Below are 22,766 nucleotides of genomic sequence, written 5' to 3' on the forward strand. Positions count from 1 at the left end.
CTCAGTGGGAGGAGCAGGTTTGGGCGTGTGCAGTGGACGGTTATGATTCTGGCATTTCACATCGTTCAGTTTGTTTACGCTTTATGGGTTTCTTTATTTCAATTCCAGTAAAACGGTGCAGAAGAAACAGAAGTGTTAGTCCTGGTTCAGACCTGGCTAAGACCTGGTTTTAGACCTGGTTTTAGTCCTGGTTTAGTCCTGGTTTAGTCCTGGTTTAGTCCTGGTTTAGTCCTGGTTTAGTCCTGGGTTTGACTGATGACTGACTAAACTCTCTCCTGCAGATCGCTCTGACGCCCCAGTCTATAAGGTAAGAGCACTTCAAACATCTCCATGGGAAGAAGAAGAAGAAGAAGCGGGGGAGGGGGAGAAGAAGAGGGGGGGAGGAGAAGAGGGGGGAGGAGAAGAGGGGGAGAAGAAGAAGAGGGGGAGAAGAAGAAGAGGGGGGGAGGAGAAGAGGGGGGGAGGAGAAGAGGGGAGAAGAAGAGGGGGGAGAAGAAGAGGGGGGGAGGAGAAGAGGGGGGAGAAGAAGAAGAGGGGGGGAGAAGAAGAAGAGGGGGAGAGAAGAAGAAGAGGGGGAGAGAAGAAGAAGAGGGGGGGAGAAGAAGAAGAGGGGGAGAGAAGAAGAAGAGGAGGGGAGAGAAGAAGAAGAGGGGGGGAGGAGAAGAGGGGAGAAGAAGAAGAGGGGGGAGAAGAAGAGGGGAGAAGAAGAAGAGGGGGAGAAGAAGAAGAGGGGGAGAGAAGAAGAAGCGGGGGGGAGGAGAAGAGGGGAGAAGAAGAAGAGGGGGGAGAAGAAGAGGGGGGGAGGAGAAAAGGGGGGGAGGAGAAGAGGGGGGAGAAGAAGAGGGGGGGAGGAGAAGAGGGGGGAGAAGAAGAAGAGGGGGAGAGAAGAAGAAGAGGGGGGGAGAAGAAGAGGAGGGGAGAGAAGAAGAAGAGGGGGGGAGGAGAAGAGGGGAGAAGAAGAAGAGGGGGGAGAAGAAGAGGGGAGAAGAAGAAGAGGGGGGGGAGAAGAAGAGGGGGAGAGAAGAAGAAGAGGGGGGGAGGAGAAGAGGGGAGAAGAAGAAGAGGGGGGAGAAGAAGAGGGGAGAAGAAGAAGAGGGGGAGAAGAAGAGGGGGGGAGAAGAAGAAGAGGGGGGGAGAAGAAGAAGAGGGGGAGAGAAGAAGAAGAGGGGGAGAGAAGAAGAAGAGGAGGGGAGAGAAGAGGGGGAGAGAAGAAGAGGAGGGGAGGAGAAGAGGGGGAGAGAAGAAGAGGAGGGGAGGGGGAGAGAAGAAGAGGAGGGGGAGAGAAGAAGAAGAGGAGGGGAGAGAAGAGGAGAAGAAGAGGAGGGGAGGAGAAGAGGGGGAGAGAAGAAGAGGAGGGGAGGGGGAGAGAAGAAGAGGAGGGGGAGAGAAGAGAAGGAAGGGCGAGTGCGGTTTACGAGCGTGTCCTGGATATAAGCCCCTCCCACGCTTCATTAGCTGTGATGCTAGTGTCATTGACTCTGCTCAGCTCTGAACATCAGTGTTTATGAAGCAGCAACGACTGAACCACAGACGCCAGAAAATACTGTAACAGCAGGTTGAGGGTTTAAGTCCTGGTCCAGGTCCCGGGTCAGGTCCCGGTCCTGGTCTGACCCTGTGTTTCAGGCTAAAGCGTTGGTGACCCTGAGGCTCGGCTCCTTCAAAGCTCCTCGTCTCTCAGACTCTGGACAAGTCCTGAGTCTGGACTGGCTCCAGCTCAAACCGCACGACCTCATCGCCGTGGGCTTCATCGACGGTAGGTACCTGAGGGGGGGGGGCACCTGAGGGGGGGGCACCTGAGATGGGGGGGGGGCACCTGAGGGGGGGGTCCGGGCTGCTGGCAGGACATCTGACTCTCTTGTCTCCTCAGGTCACGTGGGACTGTGGGACCTGGTCACTCGCTCGTCTCTGCTCAGGGTCAAAGAGGCCGACGCCTCCATGAGCCTTTTACCCTACGAGAGTTTCATCGCCCACGACTCCCCCGTGAGACACGTGTCCTTCTACCCCGCCTCCAGGTAAGGCCCCGCCCCCTCTGTGTAAGACCCGCCCCCTCTGTGTAAGACCCGCCCCCTCTGTGTAAGACCCCGTCACCTACAGGTAAGGCCCCGCCCCTACAGGTAAGACCCCGCCCCCTCTGTGTAAGACCCCGTCACCTACAGGTAAGGCCCCGCCCCCTCCAGGTAAGGGGTGAGTGCAAGGGTGGGGGGGGGCAAGTGACCACGCCCTTTTTTTTAAAAGTACTAACAATCCTGTATGCAACCTTTTAAGATGATTCTAACATCCACTTTTTTATATAAACCGGGACTAAACCGGGTCACTCTGCTGGTGACTGAACGTGCTTTTCCTCTTCACAGTGCTCTTCCTCTTCACAGTGCTCTTCCTCTTCACAGGGCTCTTCCTCTTCACACTGCTCTTCCTCTTCCCAGGGCTCTTCCTCTTCACAGGGCTCCTCCTCTTCACAGGGCTCTTCCTCTTCACAGTGCTCTTCCTCTTCACAGGGCTCTTCCTCTTCACAGTGCTCTTCCTCTTCACAGGGCTCTTCCTCTTCACAGTGCTCTTCCTCTTCAAAGTGCTCTTCCTCTTCACAGTGCTTCCTCTTCACAGTGCCCTTCCTCTTCGCACTGCCCTTCCTCTTCGCACTGCTCTTCCTCTTCACACTGCTCTTCCTCTTCGCACTGCTCTTCCTCTTCACGGTGTTCTTCCTCTTCACACTGCTCTTCCTCTTCACAGGGCTCTTCCTCTTCACAGGGCTCCTCCTCTTCACAGTGCTCTTCCTCTTCACAGGGCTCTTCCTCTTCACAGGGCTCTTCCTCTTCACAGGGCTCTTCCTCTTCACGGTGCTCTTCCTCTTCACGGTGCTCTTCCTCTTCACGGTGCTCTTCCTCTTCACAGTGCTCTTCCTCTTCACGGTGCTCTTCCTCTTCACGGTGCTCTTCCTCTTCACACTGCTCTTCCTCTTCACGGTGCTCTTCCTCTTCACGGTGCTCTTCCTCTTCACGGTACTCTTCCTCTTCACGGTGCTCTTCCTCTTCACGGTGCTCTTCCTCTTCAAAGTGCTCTTCCTCTTCACAGTGCTCTTCCTCTTCACAGGGCTCTTCCTCTTCACAGGGCTCTTCCTCTTCAAAGTGCTCTTCCTCTTCACAGTGCTCTTCCTCTTCACAGTGCTCTTCCTCTTCACAGTGCTCTTCCTCTTCACAGTGCCCTTCCTCTTCACACTGCTCTTCCTCTTCACAGGGCTCTTCCTCTTCACGGTGCTCTTCCTCTTCACACTGCTCTTCCTCTTCAAAGTGCTCTTCCTCTTCACAGGGCTCTTCCTCTTCACAGGGCTCTTCCTCTTCACAGTGCTCTTCCTCTTCAAAGTGCTCTTCCTCTTCACAGTGCTCTTCCTCTTCAAAGTGCTCTTCCTCTTCACAGTGCTTCCTCTTCACAGTGCCCTTCCTCTTCGCACTGCCCTTCCTCTTCGCACTGCTCTTCCTCTTCACACTGCTCTTCCTCTTCGCACTGCTCTTCCTCTTCACGGTGTTCTTCCTCTTCACACTGCTCTTCCTCTTCACAGGGCTCTTCCTCTTCACAGGGCTCCTCCTCTTCACAGTGCTCTTCCTCTTCACAGGGCTCTTCCTCTTCACAGGGCTCTTCCTCTTCACAGGGCTCTTCCTCTTCACAGTGCTCTTCCTCTTCACGGTGCTCTTCCTCTTCACGGTGCTCTTCCTCTTCACAGTGCTCTTCCTCTTCACGGTGCTCTTCCTCTTCACGGTGCTCTTCCTCTTCACACTGCTCTTCCTCTTCACGGTGCTCTTCCTCTTCACGGTACTCTTCCTCTTCACAGTGCTCTTCCTCTTCACAGTGCTCTTCCTCTTCACAGTGCTCTTCCTCTTCAAAGTGCTCTTCCTCTTCACAGTGCTCTTCCTCTTCACAGGGCTCTTCCTCTTCAAAGTGCTCTTCCTCTTCACAGTGCTCTTCCTCTTCACAGTGCTCTTCCTCTTAGTTCTCGTCCTCTTCACAGTGCCCTTCCTCTTCGCACTGCTCTTCCTCTTCGCACTGCTCTTCCTCTTCGCACTGCTCTTCCTCTTCGCACTGCTCTTCCTCTTCGCACTGCTCTTCCTCTTCACGGTGTTCTTCCTCTTCACACTGCTCTTCCTCTTCACAGGGCTCTTCCTCTTCACGGTGCTCTTCCTCTTCACACTGCTCTTCCTCTTCAAAGTGCTCTTCCTCTTCACAGGGCTCTTCCTCTTCACAGTGCTCTTCCTCTTCACAGGGCTCTTCCTCTTCACAGTGCTCTTCCTCTTCACAGTGCTCTTCCTCTTCAAAGTGCTCTTCCTCTTCACAGGGCTCTTCCTCTTCACAGTGCTCTTCCTCTTCACAGGGCTCTTCCTCTTCAAAGTGCTCTTCCTCTTCACAGTGCCCTTCCTCTGCTCTTCCTCTTCACACTGCTCTTCCTCTTCACACTGCTCTTCCTCTTCACACTGCTCTTCCTCTTCACACTGCTCTTCCTCTTCACACTGCTCTTCCTCTTCACACTGCTCTTCCTCTTCACAGGACTCTTCTGGTGACGGCAGGTGAAGATCGCTTCATAAAGACGTGGGACCTGACGCGACTGTTCGAGCCGATCACGCAACAAAAGAGAAACTTAAACAACGAGATCTGTTGGCCGCTGTTCGCCCCAGGACTGTTAGTGAGCGAGGAGGCGGCCTACGCCCCGTAAGCACTCTAATGTCCACTCTAATGTCCACTCTAATGTCCACTCTAATGTCCACTCTAATGTCCACTCTAATGTCAACTCTATTGTCCACTCTTATGTCCACTCTAATGTCCACTCTAATGTCACTCTAATGTCCACTCTAATGTCCACTCTAATGTCCACTCTAATGTCCACTCTAATGTCAACTCTATTGTCCACTCTTATGTCCACTCTAATGTCCACTCTAATGTCCACTCTAATGTCCTTTCTATTTTCCACTCTAATGTCAACTCTAATGTCCACTCTAATGTCCACTCTAATGTCCACTCTAATGTCACTCTAATGTCCACTCTAATGTCCACTCTATTGTCCACTCTAATGTCCACTCTAATGTCCACTCTAATGTCCACTCTAATTTCACTCTAATGTCCACTCCAATGTCCACTCTAAAGTCCACTCTAATGTCCACTGTAATGTCCACTGTAATGTCCACTGTAATGTTCACTCTAATGTCCACTCTAATGTCCACTCTAATGTCCACTCTAATGTCAACTCTAATGTCCACTGTAATGTCCACTCTAATGTCCACTCTAATGTCCACTGTAATGTCCACTGTAATGTCCACTGTAATGTCCACTCTAATGTCAACTCTAATGTCCACTCTAATGTCCACTCTAATGTCCACTCTAATGTCAACTCTAAAGTCCACTGTAATGTCCACTGTAATGTCCACTGTAATGTCCACTCTAATGTCAACTCTAATGTCCACTCTAATGTCCACTCTAATGTCCACTGTAATGTCCACTCTAATGTCCACTCTAATGTCCACTCTAATGTCCACTCTAAATGTAACGCCAGGATGGACGTTCCACTTTAAACTGTTTAAACTGTGTTTGTTTATCTACATTTATCTTGTGGTCTTTTCTCAGACACAAGTCTCACGGCGTGCACTTCTACGACCACCACATGGCGGCGCTGTTCCCCGTCACTCGCACCGGGACCATGTGGGTGAGTCTCAGGAGAGGTCACTTTGTGGTCACTTCCTGTGTTTGTGGTCACTTCCTGTGTTGAGTCTAACCTGTGGTCACTTCCTGTGTTTGTGTCCAACCTGTGGTCACTTCCTGTGTTTGTGTCCAACCTGTGGTCACTTCCTGTGTTGAGTCTAACCTGTGGTCACTTCCTGTGTTTGTGGTCACTTCCTGTGTTGAGTCTAACCTGTGGTCACTTCCTGTGTTTGTGTCCAACCTGTGGTCACTTCCTGTGTTTGTGTCCAACCTGTGGTCACTTCCTGTGTTGAGTCTAACCTGTGGTCACTTCCTGTGTTTGTGGTCACTTCCTGTGTTGAGTCTAACCTGTGGTCACTTCATGTGTTTGTGTCCAACCTGTGGTCACTTCCTGTGTTTGTGTCCAACCTGTGGTCACTTCCTGTGTTGAGTCTAACCTGTGGTCACTTCCTGTGTTTGTGTCCAACCTGTGGTCACTTCCTGTGTTTGTGTCCAACCTGTGGTCACTTCCTGTGTTGAGTCTAACCTGTGGTCACTTCCTGTGTTTGTGTCCAACCTGTGGTCACTTCCTGTGTTTGTGTCCAACCTGTGGTCACTTCCTGTGTTTGTGTCCAACCTGTGGTCACTTCCTGCCTCTCAGTCCCTAACGTATTCTGATTGGCTGAACTTCCTGGTGACCGGGGACACTCTGGGCGAGATCGTCCTGTGCACGTTGCCGCTGCTCACGCTTCATACGGTGAAGTGCAAACGCACCATCGAGAGGAGATTTGTAAGAGACTTTTTCTGACCTTTTCTGACCAGCACGTTTGCACTTGTAAATGTAAAACGTGAGATTAGATTCGCTTACACAAAGTGACTCGTCTTTCATCCACAGCCGCTGCAGATGTCTTCACTGGTGCTGTTAAAAAACATTAAAGAAGACACATCTCAGAAAGCGCCTCCGGATGAAACGACAGCGGGAGAAGAAGAGGGCGGGACAGGAAGTGGCTCTGCAGAAGGTCTGGATCACAGCGAGCCGGAACCGTACAGACTGGACACGTACAGAGACGCAGCCAAGAAGTATAGTCTGCTCATGACTGACTTCAACCTGGTACGAAATACACTCAAGTGCTACTACGACCATGCTAACTGTGCTACTACGACCATACTAACTGTGCTACTACGACCATACTAACTGTGCTACTACGATCATGCTAACCGTGCCACTACGACTGTGCTAACCGTGCTACTACGACTGTGCTAACCGTGCTACTACGACTGTGCTAACCGTGCTACTACGACTGTGATATAGTTTGAATGTTCTGCTTGTTCCTCAGCGCTCGATGTTGAACTTCAGCCGTCGTCCGATGTGGAAGAAGATGAAAAGTTTGGACACGAGTTGTTCTCTGAGTCTGGACCAGTTTCCTCTGGCGGCGGTTCACAAGGTCTGTTCACTCTTTTACACTCTTTACACTCTTTTACTCTCTTTAACTCTCCTTACACTCTCCTTACACTCTCCTTACACTCTTTTACTCTCTCTTTACACTTTACAAGCACTTAACACTTTACACTTTGTTATGGGCTGATCCAATCGCAGCTGTTAATTTGTGTCACGTGACTCAAAGACGGAAGGCTTTTGTCCGTTCTTTTTGCTCTCTCTGTGTCGTGTTCTTGAGACGACACAGAGAGAACACAAAGCAGAACATGTTTTGTAACTGTGGCTCCTTAAACATCTGGCTCTGACCTCACGTTCCTGGTGGTTCTTCTCAAACGCTGGAGCAGAACCAGGCAAATGTCAGATCTGTGAGCGCCCGACGAGGCTAATGACCCGGAAAATGAGAAAAATGTCTCCTCCGGCGCCTCATGATGGACAGAGAAGAAGAGAGACTGAAGCCTTCAGGCCTCATGATGGACAGAGAAGAAGAGAGACTGAAGCCTTCAGGCCTCATGATGGACAGAGAAGAAGAGAGACTGGAGCCTTCAGGCCTCATGATGGACAGAGAAGAAGAGAGACTGAAGCCTTCAGGCCTCATGATGGACAGAGAAGAAGAGAGACTGAAGCCTTCAGCCTGCTGGAGCTCTTTCCTGCTGGAGCTCTTTCCTGCACTGAATAAAAACTCTGGTGAATTAGAAAGTGGGAGTGGTCTAAATTCAGGGTGGGTTCTGTTTTGAAAAGTAAAAACATTTAACTCCTCATGAGTCCTTCTGACCTCAGTGTGTAGTGGTTGTACAAGTACAAGTACAAGTACTATAGTTAAAGTGTTCAAACAGAGTGTGGATATGTTTAATGTGTATGTTTTAAGAGTTTTGTGGGGCACACTGTTCACTCTGGTCACTCTGGTCACTCTGGTCACTCTGGTCACACTGGTCACTCTGGTCACTCTGGTCACACTGGTCACTCTGGTCACTCTGGTCACACTGGTCACACTGGTCACACTGGTCACTCTGGTCACACTGGTCACACTGGTCACTCTGGTCACTCTGGTCACTCTTGTCGCTCTGGTCGCTCTGGTCACTCTGGTCACTCTGGTCACACTGGTCACACTGGTCACACTGGTCACTCTGGTCACACTGGTCACACTGGTCACACTGGTCACACTGGTCACTCTGGTCACTCTTGTCGCTCTGGTCGCTCTGGTCACTCTGGTCACTCTTGTCGCTCTTGTCGCTCTGGTCACTCTGGTCACTCTGGTCACTCTGGTCACTCTGGTCACACTGGTCACACTGGTCACTCTGGTCACACTGGTCACACTGGTCACACTGGTCACACTGGTCACTCTGGTCACTCTTGTCGCTCTGGTCGCTCTGGTCACTCTGGTCACTCTTGTCGCTCTTGTCGCTCTGGTCACTCTGGTCACTCTGGTCACTCTGGTCACTCTGGTCACACTGGTCACTCTTGTCGCTCTGGTCACTCTTGTCGCTCTGGTCACTCTGGTCACACTGGTCACTCTGGTCACTCTGGTCACACTGGTCACTCTGGTCACACTGGTCACTCTGGTCACACTGGTCACTCTGGTCGCTCTGGTCACTCTGGTCACTCTTGTCGCTCTGGTCACTCTGGTCACTCTTGTCGCTCTGGTCGCTCTGGTCACACTGGTCACACTGGTCACTCTGGTCACACTGGTCACACTGGTCACACTGGTCACACTGGTCACTCTGGTCACTCTTGTCGCTCTGGTCGCTCTGGTCACTCTGGTCGCTCTTGTCGCTCTGGTCACTCTGGTCACTCTGGTCACTCTGGTCACTCTGGTCACACTGGTCACTCTTGTCGCTCTGGTCACTCTTGTCGCTCTTGTCGCTCTGGTCACACTGGTCACTCTGGTCACACTGGTCACTCTGGTCGCTCTGGTCACACTGGTCACTCTGGTCACACTGGTCACTCTGGTCGCTCTGGTCACTCTGGTCACTCTGGTCGCTCTGGTCACTCTGGTCACACTGGTCACTCTTGTCGCTCTGGTCGCTCTGGTCGCTCTGGTCGCTCTGGTCACTCTGGTCGCTCTGGTCGCTCTGGTCGCTCTGGTCACTCTGGTCGCTCTGGTCGCTCTGGTCGCTCTGGTCGCTCTGGTCGCTCTGGTCACTCTGGTCGCTCTGGTCACTCTGGTCACACTGGTCACTCTTGTCGCTCTGGTCACTCTTGTCACTCTGGTCGCTCTGGTCACTCTGGTCGCTCTGGTCACTCTGGTCACACTGGTCACTCTTGTCGCTCTGGTCACTCTTGTCACTCTGGTCGCTCTGGTCGCTCTGGTCGCTCTTGTCGCTCTTGTCGCTCTGGTCGCTCTGGTCGCTCTGGTCACTCTGGTCACTCTGGTCACTCTTGTCGCTCTGGTCACTCTGGTCACTCTGGTCACTCGGTCTGAGGCTCAAGCGGCGTTCTCTTTGGCTCTGAGGCGTTCCTCAGATACTAGTTTGGTCATCTCTCTCTCTCTCACTGACTGACCACTGGGGAAGCAGGTTTGGCACCAATGTTCAACCAATCAGCACGCATGCTGAGTCAGCAGAAGTGTGTGATTATCACATAACACAGCTTAAACATCCAAAAGACATTTACAGGTCAATGTAAACAATATTTACATTTCTCGTCTGAATCTTAGCTTTTGAAAATGTCTGAGAGTTCATTTTTATCCAGTTTCAAAACAAAAAAAACGTCATTTGACAGAAACGTTTATTTCCGACTTTAAAAGGATGAAGCCTCTGCTTGTGCCAGAGACGTCATGCAGCTTCCTTAAAGGTGGAATGGACAATTTTTTTCAGCAAATTTTTAATCATATTTCCTCGTGGCGTGGATAAATCATTTGTCCTGCCACGTATCAATCATAAAACGCACCTATCGCTCACCTGCAGCCGCGTGCCTAAGCGCATAGATCTATCATATTGTAGGGTCAAAATGAAGACGGAGAAAGAAAGTTTGAGCTGACGCAGAAGTGGACAGAAATCTACGGGAGATGAGAGATGCGATGCGCTCTGTTGCGCTAATAAACAAACGCACGTGTGTGTTGTATCAGTCCGCACGGGGGAGGGGCATGTGCACTTCCGCCTGCGTTCTCAAATCGCCGAAAAAACGTCCATTGCGCCTTTAAGGTAGGGGGCAGTGCCAGAGTAAAAGCCTCTGACGTTTGCTCGGAGGTCATCTGCTGAGAACTTGAATTAAATACACATATGACTGGGCCTCAAGCAGGTGCGTAATACATGAGTTTGGATTTATAACTTTACTCATCATTTTAAGGCCCAAAACAGATTTTCACTGATCCAGAGAAGAGTTTATGTTCTGAGATGAAACGATGGGTTTGCTTTATTGTTTGTTACAGTACAGTGTAAAACACATACAACAGCTCCAGTAGGTGGCGGTAAATGCATCTTTTTCCGTTGGCTGCCAACCGCCATTAAAAAAAAAAAATCTGTAAATCAAACAAAATCTCAGAATGTCTCTTTTCTCTTTTCGTCCTGTTTGTCGCAGGTTCGCTTCAATCCAAACATCCTGTCGCAGACGTGGATCGCCTCCGGAGGCCAGAGCGGACTCGTGCGCCTCTTCTGTGTGCGCTGTGCCAATGTCAGAGCCAAACCCAGGCCGGAGTCTGAGCCCGAGTCTGAGCCCGAGTCTGAACCCGGGTCCGAGGCTGAGCCCGAGGAACGGCCCAAGTCTGAGCCCGAGCACACAGACCCGGCGCCGGCCCTTTAGCCCTGGAGGAGACGCAGAACTAATTTATTATTACAGTGTTTTCAGATCAGTTTGCAGAAGCAGCAAAGATCAAACCAGGACCAGACCAGGACCAGACCAGGACCAGACCAGGACCAAACCAGGATCAAACTAGGGCTAAAAGTCTTTAAATTAATGTGTTAGGACTAAACTTGGACTGCACTGGGTTTAAACTTCAGAACTTGTCAATAATGTTGTAATTAATTGATTGTTTTTTACGGAGTTTATCAAATTTAACTTATCTTTTGTCTTCCAATATTTCTGCTCCTGTCACTCGCCCGTCACTCGCCCGTCACTCGCCCGTCACTCGCCCGTCACTCGCCCGTCACTCGCCCGTCACTCGCCCGTCACTCGCCCGTCACTCGCCCGTCACTCGCCCGTCACTCGCCCGTCACTCTCTTCTGTCATTTAACTCAAACTCATTTATAGTGTTGATTATGACTATTTAAAATAATGTTTACTTGAATGTTTTATTATGGAAAATTGAGGAAAGATTGTAATTTTAGAGATTGGAATAATTTGTGCTTTTTTTTCTGTAATTATAATTGTAAATATATTCATTTCTACCTGTTTAGCTCAAACATCAAATAAATATTTTGTATTAAACACATTTGAAATGGTGTCATTTATTATTATTATTATCTGTAAATTGAACTGTACAATTGTGCATATACAAAGACAAGTAGTGTCTGTAAATTGTATTTGTTTTTCAATGCAATGCAATTTTGTTCATTGACAATGGCAATAAAAATACTTCTGATGAATCCTAATGTCCTAATGCCTATAAACACATTTTTCAAACCCACATAAGAGCTATACTAGAATAGACTTTTATTTTCAACAAAGATGGTCTAAAGTTACATCACTGCAGATCTGGAACTGAAACAAAAAACTTGATTTAATGCTCAATTACCCACAATTTGTACAAATGATGACATTGAGAAGTTTGTAGAGGAAAACGACAATGTGAAGTGTCTCCGCCCATTCTCTGGGATGCAGCTAAGGCTGTTTTGAGTTATTTCTGTTGCCAAAAAGAAACAAACTGTTGGAGCTAAACATGACGGAAACATCCATCTTCTTTCGCTTATCCGGGGCCGAGTTGCGGGGGCAGCAGACTAAGCAGGGAATCCCAGACTTCCTCCTCCCCAGACACTTCTTCCAATTCCTCCGGGGGGATCCCGAGGCGTTCCCAGGCCAGCCGAGAGACACAGTACCTCTAGCGTGTCCTGAGTCTTGCCTGGTAGGACATGCCCAAAACAGGAGGCATCCGGAACAGATACCCGAGCCACCTCAGCTGGAGGAGCAGCGGCTCTACTCCGAGCTTCTCCCCTGTGAATGAGCTCCTCCCCCTATCTCTAAAAGACCACCCACCTGGGGGAGGAAACTCATTTGGACCGCTTGTATCTGCAATCTTATCCTTTGGGAATTACCCAAAGCTCATGAACATAAGTGAGGGCAGGAACGTACATTGACCGGTAAATAAAGAGCTTTGTCTTTCGACTCAGTTCCTACTTCACCACAACAGTCGATGCAGCGACTGCATCACTGCAGCCGCTGCACCGATCCAACTGTCAGTCTCACGCTCATCCTTCCCTCACTCGTGAACAAGACCCCAAGATACTTGAACCCCTCCACTTGGGACAAGGACTCTCTACCCACCTGGAGAGGGCAAGACACCTTATTCGGGTTGAGAACCATGGCATCGGATTTGGAGGCGCTAATTCTCATCCCAGCCGCTTCACACTCGGCAACAAACTGTCCCAGTGCATCTTGCAGGTCCGAGTTTGATGGAGCCGTCAGGACATCGTCTGCAAGCAGCAGAGATGAGATCCTGTGGTCCCCAAACCTGACACCTGCCGACCCCTGGCCTCACCCTCCGACCCTTGACTGAGCCTAGAGATTCTGTCCATAAAAACTATGAACAGAACCGGTGACAAAGTGCAGCCCTGAGGAGTCCCTCATGCACTGGGAACAGGTCTGACTTACTGCAATGAACAAGGCTCCTGCTCCGGTCATACAGGGACTGGACAGCCCTGAGAAAAGGGCCCCGGACCCCCGACCCTGTACTCCTGGAGCACCCCCCAAAGGACACCCCGAGGGACACGGTTGAAATCCTTCTCCAGATCCACAAAGCACATGTGACTGTGGCAAACTCCCATGAACCCTCGAGCACCCGATGGAGAGTATAGAGCTGGTCCAGTGTTCCACGACCAGGACCTAAACCTGCTCCTCCTGAATCTGAGGTTTGACAATCGGTCTGCCAGTCCAGAGGCACTGTGTTAAAGTAATTATTCCATGTACAAGTTATCAATGTTGAACATGTGACTTTTGTGCTGACAGAGTATGTCGAGTGAATTTTCAGCTGAGACTGAAGACAAGAGATGGTGTTCAAGTGTGTCTTATGATTCACATACGTGAATGTTGTCTTTGTGTTTGTTAAAACATGTAGAATGTCATGTGGTTCCACGTACACTGGTCAATAAAAGAGTCTGGAGAAGTTCATTGAGCGCTCTGCTAGTGCTCGTCTTTCCTTGCAACTAAAACTTGCAAATGAACGTTTCTTTGTGTTTTGGTGTTTACAGCGAAGAGTGGAGTTTTTCCCTCACATAATTTGGTCCTTCGAGTCAACATGCCAAGATATCTGCAGGATCCTGTCCGTGGAAACTGACGACTGTGCACAGCCCATGGTTAGAGGTTCATGGAAGAAAGACAGTTAACCACAGAGGGACCCTCAAGATGGGATTGAAGGCAACCGAGAAAACTTCGACACCAAAATACAGGCATGACCATTTTTAATTACTACTAAGGTTAGAGTACAAAATAGTAGTGTGACATAGGCTTGATCCCCCTAGTGTCTGGTGCGGGTTAGAGTCCCAAAAGTAAATCACTGACAAGGCTAAGGTCCTTGAAGACCTGAACTATATCAGTGAGAGTGTTAAAAATCCTTGAAGACCTGAGATATATTGAAATATTTAAACTGTGCTAGTTGTGTATGTGTGAATTTAAGTGTGATTGGAGTGGACTCTTTTGAAGCCGCAGGACGGGTGGAAACCAAACAGTGATAACACAAGCTCGTCGTCTGTTGAAGTAGATTGAGAAACCATCGCATTAAGGCTCTGAGTCCCCCGGCTCTGGCCCCGCCCCCCGGCCGGCGCCGTACCGCGTTTCCACAAAGGAGGAACTCATGAAACTGCGGAGAACTGTCGTCTTACCCGGAGATCGTCACGTTATCCCGGCGGACATCCTAAGGAAAACGCAACGAGGCAGACGGGCTGGACGTAAACTCCGAGAGAAGAGCGGGACAAACAGGAAGTCGGTTCCCGCCGTAGTCATGGGTAACGTGAGGTACCTTCAAAATAAAATGACGGAAATAGCGAGCCTCATGCGGTCCCAGAGGATTTATAGGGACAGCAGCGTCTTGATTTTCACAGAGACCTGGTTAACAGCAGAAATGCCAGACTCTATTGTAGGTTTGGACCATTTTCATCTGCTGCGGGCGGACAGAACGAGAGAATGCGGAAAGAAAGAAGGTGGAGGTCTGGCTGTGTATGTGAACACGAGCTGGTCCAAACCCGAACACTGCACAGTGAAGGAGCAGCTATGTAACAGGGATATTGAACTATTGGCTATTGGCATGAGGCCATATTATCTGCCCCGGGAGTTCTCACATGTGATTTTGATCACAGTCTATGTGGCCCCGTCTGCCAATGCTGAAAATGCTTGTGAAGCACTGCTCTCCTGCACTTGTAGGCTGCAAACACAGCATCCACAGGCTCTCTTCCTCATCTCTGGTGACTTTAACCACGCTTCTCCCTCTTCTGTTCTACCAACATACACCCAGTATGTTACCTGCCCCACCAGAGAGAATAGAACATTGGACTTGTTTTTTGCCAACACCAAGGAGGCTTATTCTTCTTCCCCCCTCCCTCCCCTGGGCAGCTCGGACCACAACCTTGTACATCTGAGGCCTGTGTATGAACCCATCGTGCGCAGGCAGCCTGTGGTGTCCCGTGAGGTGAGGATGTGGTCTGCTGAGAGCGAGGAGGCTCTGAGGGACTGCTTCAGCACCACTGTCTGGACTGAGCTTTATGACCCACATGGGGAGGACATCAACACCATCACAGAGTGCATCACGGACTACATCAACTTCTGTTTTGAGAACATTGTTCCCTCCCGGACGGTGCGGTGTTTTCCAAACAACAAGCCATGGATTAACCGTGAACTGAAGGCTCTGCTGAAGGAGAAGAAGAGAGCCTTCAGGTCAGGGAACAAGGAGGAGCTGAGGACTGTGCAGAAGGAGCTGAGGAGGAAGATCAGGCAGGCTGAGGCCAGCTACAAGAGGAGGATGGAGGAGCAGCTGCAGCAAAAGAACATTCAGGGAGTGTGGAGGAGTCTGAAGACCATCTCGGGCTTCAAAATCCCCCCTGCCCAGACAGAGGGGGATCTACAGTGGGTGAATGATTTAAATGCTCACTTCTTGAGGTTTGATCGGTCACCCGCCCCTCCCCCTGCACAGCTGCATGCTCCCTTTTCCACAGCTGGACAATGCCCTGCATCTGTTCCTCTTCGCTTATCTGCCCCGGACCATCAGCTCCCCACTTTGCCTGGACTCACCCATCCCCCCAGCACACGGTCCCCCTGCCAACCACTGACTGTCACAGCAGCACAGGTGAGGAGTGAGCTGAAGAGGATTAAAGTGAGGAAGGCAGCAGGACCTGATGGCATCAGCCCCAGGCTCCTTAAGTCCTGCGCAGATGAACTGTGTGGAGTTATGGAGCATGTCTTCAACATGAGCCTGAAGCTGAGGGTGGTACCACAGGTCTGGAAGACCTCCTGTCTGGTACCTGTGCCTAAGACACCGCGCCCCAAAGACCTCAACAGTTTCAGGCCAGTGGCTCTCACGTCCCACCTGATGAAGACACTGGAGCGGCTGGTCCTGGACCACCTCCGCTCCACCGTGAGCTCAGCCATGGACCCGCTGCAGTTTGCATATCGGCCTGGCATCGGAGTGGAGGACGCCATCATCTCCCTGCTGCACCGCTCTCTCTCACCTGGAAAAGCCTGGCAGCTCTGTGAGGATCCTGTTCTTCGATCTCTCCAGTGCCTTCAACACCATCCAGCCGCTGCTCCTGAGGGACAAGCTGGAGACGGCTGGAGTGGAGTATGACCTGGCAGAGTGGATCCTGGACTACCTCACAGACCGACCCCAGTTTGTGAGAGCCCGGAACTGTGTGTCTGACACTCGGACCTGCAGTGTGGGGGCGCCCCAGGGCACTGTCCTCGCGCCCTTTCTCTTCACCCTCTACACTGCAGACTTCAGACATGACACGGACAGCTGTGTCCTGCAGAAGTTCTCTGACGACTCTGCCATCATCGGACTCATCACGGACGACGATGACGAGGAGTACAGAGGACTGGAGCAGGACTTTGTGGACTGGTGTCAGCGGAACCACCTCCTCATCAACGCGGGGAAGACCAAGGAGATGGTGGTGAATTTCCGCAGACGCCACCCCACTGCCCCCTCACCAGTGAACATCCAGGGACGGGACATTGAGAGAGTGACTCATACAAGGACCTGGTGTTCATCTGAACCACAAACTGGACTGGACTCATAACACAGACTGAACAGGACGAGCCAGAGTCGGCTCCACCTCCTGAGGAGACTCAGGTCTTTTGGAGTGACAGGGCCACTCCTGAAGACCTTCTACGACTCTGTGGTGGCATCAGCCCTCCTGTATGGTGTGGCCTGCTGGAGCAGCAGCATCACAGAGAGGGAGAGGAAGAGGCTGGACAGAGTCATCAAGAAGTCCAGCTCCGTCCTGGGCTGTGCTCTGGACTCGGTGCAGGAGGTGGGGGACAGGAGGGTCCTGGCTAGATTCACATCTATGCTGGACCATGAGTGTCGCCCCCTGCAGGACACTCTGTCCGCTCTGGAGAGCAGCTTCAGTGAGAGACTGATCCACCCTCGCTGTGTGAAGGAAAGGTTCCGTAGGTCTTTCCTTCCTGCTGCTGTCAGACTTTATAACAAAAACTGTTAGTACTGAACACTCGCAATACTGACCTAACCTAATACTGATGTGCAATTCTGTCATATGTGCAATTGCTGTTGGAATTCATGTGCAATTCATGTGCAATTCATGTGCAATTACTGTGCAATTACTGTGAAATTCATGTGCAATTACTGTGCAATTACTGTGAAATTCATGTGCAATCTATGTGCTGTCGTGACACATATTCATGTGCAATTACTGTCGTGATCACATGCAATGGTATTTATGTATTTATTTATTTGTCTATGGGAGTTTTTATTTATTTATAGGAGATCTTCTACTGAAAGTGTTTTTCAGACTTCCTATAAGTGATCTGTTCTTCTGTATCTACCTCTGTATCTACCTGCGTTGCACCAATGAAATTTCCCCATGTGGGACATGAAAGGAATATCTTATCTTATCTTTAGATGGAAGGAATTAGGAGACTAAAACATTCTGTTATTCTGGGATAGAGCCCTCAATACGTGGCCGGATCAGACAATAGGTTTGACCTAGAAGCTTGCCACGTAGGAAACACACTACGGTTCATGAGATATTCTCTTTAAATTCCAACCACACTCTGTAACTAAGAAATTATATAAAATGTTGTAAATTAAGTTTAAAGACAAGTTAATGGATGTAGAAAATGTATAAACAAATACTCAATAATAAGGAAAACTAAGAAAGTCTAAGAAAGTTAATCTGGACAGGAATAATATTAATGACAATTCTAATTATTTATATATATATTATATATATATATATATATATATATATATATATATATATATATATATATATATATATATATATATATATATATATATATATATATATATATATATATAGGTGATTCAAAATGGATGGAATCTGTTCAAACTGGTTCTACAAAATACTTTGGAAATTTGGAAGAAATAACACCAATTCGAAAGAAATCTTAAAGTACAGGCTTCTGAAAATGTAGTTATCAGATTACAACTAAAAGACAGAGTCAGGAATAGAAAAAAAAAAAAAGTAAAGAACTTCAATGTGCAGAATTATGGTTAAATTGTGCAAAGAAACGAGCTGCAGGAAGAGTCAAAGGAACAGTTTGTTCAATGAAAATAAATCCTGACCATGAATTAGTAGTGGTCCGTAGACCACCCCCAGAGGCTCTTCCACAACTTGAAGTACACAGTGCAGTACAAACTCATGCAGAACTCCAAAAAGACCGTGAACCTCTTCCGCCTCCTTATCATCAAGCAGGAACTGCCGCTACAGGAGCTGAAAATACTAATACTTTGCTAATCCAAGAAAATGAAAACCTGAGTTGTATCCAAGACAGGCAGAAGGAAGGATGAATACTCGTAGAACTAAACCCATAGAAAGCAACTGGAGTAAAAATATAAGAGGTGTACTCAGTCCAAAATCATCTAAATCCTTCCAACTGGAGGAAACTGAAACTTTTCCCATGATAGAGGTACCAAACCCTCATGGTGATAACCAAAACCCCACAACATTTGTGTATAGAACCTGGACTAAAGAGGATGTTATGAAAACAGTAGGAGTTACATCACACAAAGTATGTTCCATACAGTTCTCTCAGGATATTGTGTTGTTGTTGTTGTTGTTGTTGTTTTATGGCGGTTGGCATCCAATTGTTGCATTACTGCCAGACTTTATTCCTCAGACTTTGTCGTAGTCCTCAGACTCTGTCGTAGTCCGTAAAAGTACTCCTTCCATTGCTTTGGTGTTACAAAGCCCATGAGGTCATGATATGTCTTTGTGACTAGAATAGTTGTTGTTGTTGTTGTTGTTGTTGTTGTTGTTTTATGGCGGTTGGCATCCAAGTGTTGCATTACCGCCAGACTTTATTCCTCAGACTTTGTCGTAGTCCTCAGACTCTGTCGTCGTAGTCCTCAGACTCTGTCGTAGTCCGTAAAAGTACTCCTCCCATTGCTTTGGTGTTACAAAGCCCATGAGGTCATGATATGTCTTTGTGACTAGAATAGTTGTTGTTTCAGAGACCATCCAACAGCCATAATACAATAAAGTCTGGCGGTAATGCAACACTTGGATGCCAACCGCCATAAAACAACAACAACAACAACAACAACCGGCTTTATTCCAGGGAGACTCTTCTTCATCTTCCTCTGCTTTGACATTCGGTGCTTCCACCGTACAGCTTTATTCTTTAGGCTTCATTCTACAGGCTTTAATATTTCCACTGATGTCGCTGCTTGGTAGCCGTGCGTCTACGAGACTGGACGAGGACAGGAGACCACCCCCACCCCCATCTCCATCTCGTCACTCTGATCACTCTGACTCCCCACAAGCAGACCCCCATCACTCCGACTCCCATTTAGCGCCTTTAGCCTGTCTATATCTGCCCAATCAAGCTCCTTTGTTCCAAGGAATCTCCCTGCAGCTTTAGCAATGATCCTGATCCTTTCAGTTCTGCTTTGAGTCTGAGCAGCACAGTTTACAACATCCACCATAAAGAGTACAAAATCCTCTCTATCCACAACCAGGGTTGTTGTTGTTGTTGTTGTTGTTTTATGGCGGTTGGCATCCAAGTGTTGCATTACCGCCAGACTTTATTCCTTAGACTGTTGTCCTCAGACAACCAGGGTGCAGTTACAAAGGACATAGCCTTTAAATGGAGTGGAAGTACAACAGGTTTTGATGTGTGCTTTGGGCTTAAAGGTAATTGGAACCCAATGACAGCACCACCAAACCCTGTTCCAATTGCTCATGATAGTGGAGATCTGACCAATGCACTGAGGAGTGTGTGACAGAGTTCAGGAGGTATTTAGAATACGTGCAGATTACACAAAGATAGGTCAAACTAGCCAAGGAGAAGATGAAGATGTTACCCCATTCAGGACTAGATTTGAACAAGTATTCTTAGAGAATAATGGACTTCAAGATGATGGTACTGACCAAGGTCCATACCAACAACAATTAAAACAAGCTGTGTTACAAGGAATGAGACCTGAAATAAGAGGATAATTACAGAATTTCTTGGCACAGTCAGGGGTTAGAGGGTGTGGTCAGGGGTCGGGGGGTCGGAGGGTGTCCGGTTTGGGGACCACAGGATCTCATCTCTGCTGTTTGCAGACGATGTTGTCCTGATGGCTCCATCAAACCCGGACCTGTAACATGCACTGGGACGGTTTGCAGCCGAGTGTGAAGCGGCTGGGATGAGAATCAGAACCTCCAAATCCGAGACCGTGGTTCTCAACCAGAATAAAGTGTCTTGTCCTCTTCAGGTGGGTGGGGAGTCCTTTCCCCCAAGTGGAGGGGTTCAAGAATCTCGGGGTCTTGTTCACGAGTGAGTGAAGGATGGAACGTGAGATTGACAGTTGGATCGCTGCAGCAGCTGCAGTGATGCAGTCGCTGCATCGACTGTTGTGGTGAAGAAGGAGCTGAGTTGAAAGACAAAGCTCTCAATTCCTGCCCTCACCTACGGTCAGGAGCTTTAATGACCCAAAGGACAAGATTGCGGATACAAGCGGTCAAAATGAGTTTCCTCCGCCGGGTGGCTGGGCGCTCCCTTAGAGATAGGGGGAGGAGCTCAGTCACCCGGGGGGAGCTCGGAGTAGAGCCGCTGCTCCTACTGAGCGCCTCCCTGGGGATGTGTTCCGAGCATGTCCCACCGAGAAGAGGCCCCGTGAAAGACCCAGGACACGTTGGAGGGACTATGTTTCTCGGCTGGCCTGGGGACACCTCGGGATCCCCCCGGAGGAGTTAGGTGAGGTGTCTGGGGTGGAGGAGGTCTGGGAGGCCCTGCTTAGACTGCTGCCCCCGCGACCCGGCCCTGGATAAGCAGAAGAAGATGGATGTATGGACAATGTGATGTCCTCACGATGAGGTGGTAAAAGAAATATAAACAGTCGTGTGCAGTCAGTGTTTATTCAACTTTACAAAACTTCACATAAAAATAGGAAAAGCCACAAACTCAGGACACAGACAGACATTAAACGTTATATTTACAGAAATGATTCACATTAAAATCACATATTTACAAGGTGTTTTCAGACAGAGACGTTCGACACATCGACATTCAGTTTCTCCTTAAACCAGCTTTGACAGAAGTGAATTTATGAAAATATATTTTTTCTCTTGATGATTCTGGCAGTTTCTGTACAACAGCGAACACTCATGCATTAGTTTGGATCAGAACACTTTGTGACATCATCGGGTGAGGGGAGTGTCCACTGGATCTTTTAAACTAAGACTGGATCCGAACCAGAAAGTCCTGCTTTAGTCCTGCTTTAGACCAGCTTTAGTCCTGCTTTAGACCTGCTTTAGTCCTGCTTTAGGCCTGCTTTAGTCCTGCTTTAGTCCTGCTTTAGACCAGCTTTAGTCCTGCTTTAGTCCTGCTTTAGACCAGCTTTAGTCCTGCTTTAGATCTGCTTTAGTCCTGCTTTAGTCCTGCTTTAGTCCTGCTTTAGTCCTGCTTTAGTCCTGCTTTAGTCCTGCTTTAGTCCCGCTTTAGTCCTGCTTGAGACCAGCTTTAGTCCAGCTTTAGTCCCGCTTTAGTCCTGCTTTAGTCCTGCTTTAGTCCTGCTTTAGTCCTGCTTTAGACCTGCTTTAGTCCTGCTTTAGTCCTGCTTTAGTCCTGCTTTAGACCAGCTTTAGTCCTGCTTTAGACCTGCTTTAGTCCTGCTTTAGACCTGCTTTAGACCTGCTTTAGTCCTGCTTTAGTCCCGCTTTAGTCCTGCTTTAGACCAGCTTTAGTCCTGCTTTAGACCTGCTTTAGTCCTGCTTTAGACCTGCTTTAGTCCTGCTTTAGTCCTGCTTTAGTCCTGCTTTAGTCCTGCTTTAGACCTGCTTTAGTCCTGCTTTAGACCTGCTTTAGTCCTGCTTTAGTCCTGCTTTAGTCCTGCTTTAGACCTGCTTTAGTCCTGCTTTAGTCCTGCTTTAGACCTGCTTTAGTCCTGCTTTAGACCTGCTTTAGTCCTGCTTTAGTCCTGCTTTAGTCCTGCTTTAGACCAGCTTTAGTCCTGCTTTAGTCCTGCTTTAGACCCGCTTTAGTCCTGCTTTAGTCCTGCTTTAGACCTGCTTTAGTCCTGCTTTAGTCCTGCTTTAGTCCCGCTTTAGTCCTGCTTTAGACCAGCTTTAGTCCCGCTTTAGTCCTGCTTTAGACCTGCTTTAGTCCTGCTTTAGTCCTGCTTTAGTCCTGCTTTAGTCCTGCTTTAGTCCCGCTTTAGTCCTGCTTTAGACCAGCTTTAGTCCCGCTTTAGTCCTGCTTTAGTCCCGCTTTAGTCCTGCTTTAGACCAGCTTTAGTCCCGCTTTAGTCCTGCTTTAGACCTGCTTTAGTCCTGCTTTAGTCCTGCTTTAGATCTGCTTTAGTCCCGCTTTAGTCCTGCTTTAGACCTGCTTTAGTCCTGCTTTAGTCCTGCTTTAGTCCTGCTTTAGACCCGCTTTAGTCCCGCTTTAGTCCTGCTTTAGACCTGCTTTAGTCCCGCTTTAGTCCTGCTTTAGACCAGCTTTAGTCCTGCTTTAGTCCTGCTTTAGACCCGCTTTAGTCCTGCTTTAGACCTGCTTTAGACCTGCTTTAGTCCCGCTTTAGTCCTGCTTTAGACCTGCTTTAGTCCTGCTTTAGTCCCGCTTTAGTCCTGCTTTAGACCTGCTTTAGACCTGCTTTAGTCCTGCTTTAGTCCTGCTTTAGACCAGCTTTAGTCCTGCTTTAGTCCTGCTTTAGTCCTGCTTTAGACCTGCTTTAGTCCTGCTTTAGTCCTGCTTTAGACCAGCTTTAGTCCCGCTTTAGTCCTGCTTTAGACCAGCTTTAGTCCTGCTTTAGTCCTGCTTTAGTCCTGCTTTAGACCTGCTTTAGTCCCGCTTTAGTCCTGCTTTAGACCCGCTTTAGTCCTGCTTTAGTCCCGCTTTAGTCCTGCTT

The 22,766-nt window shown here is 48.9% G+C and overlaps 1 protein-coding gene and 1 long non-coding RNA gene across 2 annotated transcripts in view; one reads left to right on the top strand and one right to left on the bottom strand.

The window, feature by feature from the left end:
* The window catches only part of gtf3c2 (general transcription factor IIIC, polypeptide 2, beta), a 39,969-nt gene extending 28,541 nt beyond the window's left edge, over positions 1-11,428 (top strand). The window contains exons 12-19 of the mRNA XM_072440161.1: positions 1,593-1,753; positions 1,868-2,012; positions 4,534-4,695; positions 5,605-5,683; positions 6,320-6,448; positions 6,554-6,769; positions 6,996-7,103; positions 10,613-11,428. Of these exons, the coding sequence (XP_072296262.1) occupies positions 1,593-1,753; positions 1,868-2,012; positions 4,534-4,695; positions 5,605-5,683; positions 6,320-6,448; positions 6,554-6,769; positions 6,996-7,103; positions 10,613-10,834 (1,222 nt within the window). The 3' untranslated portion in view covers positions 10,835-11,428. The remainder of the gene's footprint in view (positions 1-1,592; positions 1,754-1,867; positions 2,013-4,533; positions 4,696-5,604; positions 5,684-6,319; positions 6,449-6,553; positions 6,770-6,995; positions 7,104-10,612) is intronic.
* Positions 1-22,766, bottom strand: part of LOC140356021 (uncharacterized) — a 355,422-nt gene that overhangs the window by 71,190 nt on the left and 261,466 nt on the right. The gene's annotated exons all lie outside the window — the stretch shown is intronic.

Source organism: Eucyclogobius newberryi, unplaced genomic scaffold (assembly GCF_026437365.1).
Source record: "Eucyclogobius newberryi isolate DKJ021-1_F unplaced genomic scaffold, fEucNew1.0.hap1 SCAF_1, whole genome shotgun sequence".
Taxonomy (NCBI): Eukaryota; Metazoa; Chordata; class Actinopteri; order Gobiiformes; family Gobiidae; genus Eucyclogobius; species Eucyclogobius newberryi.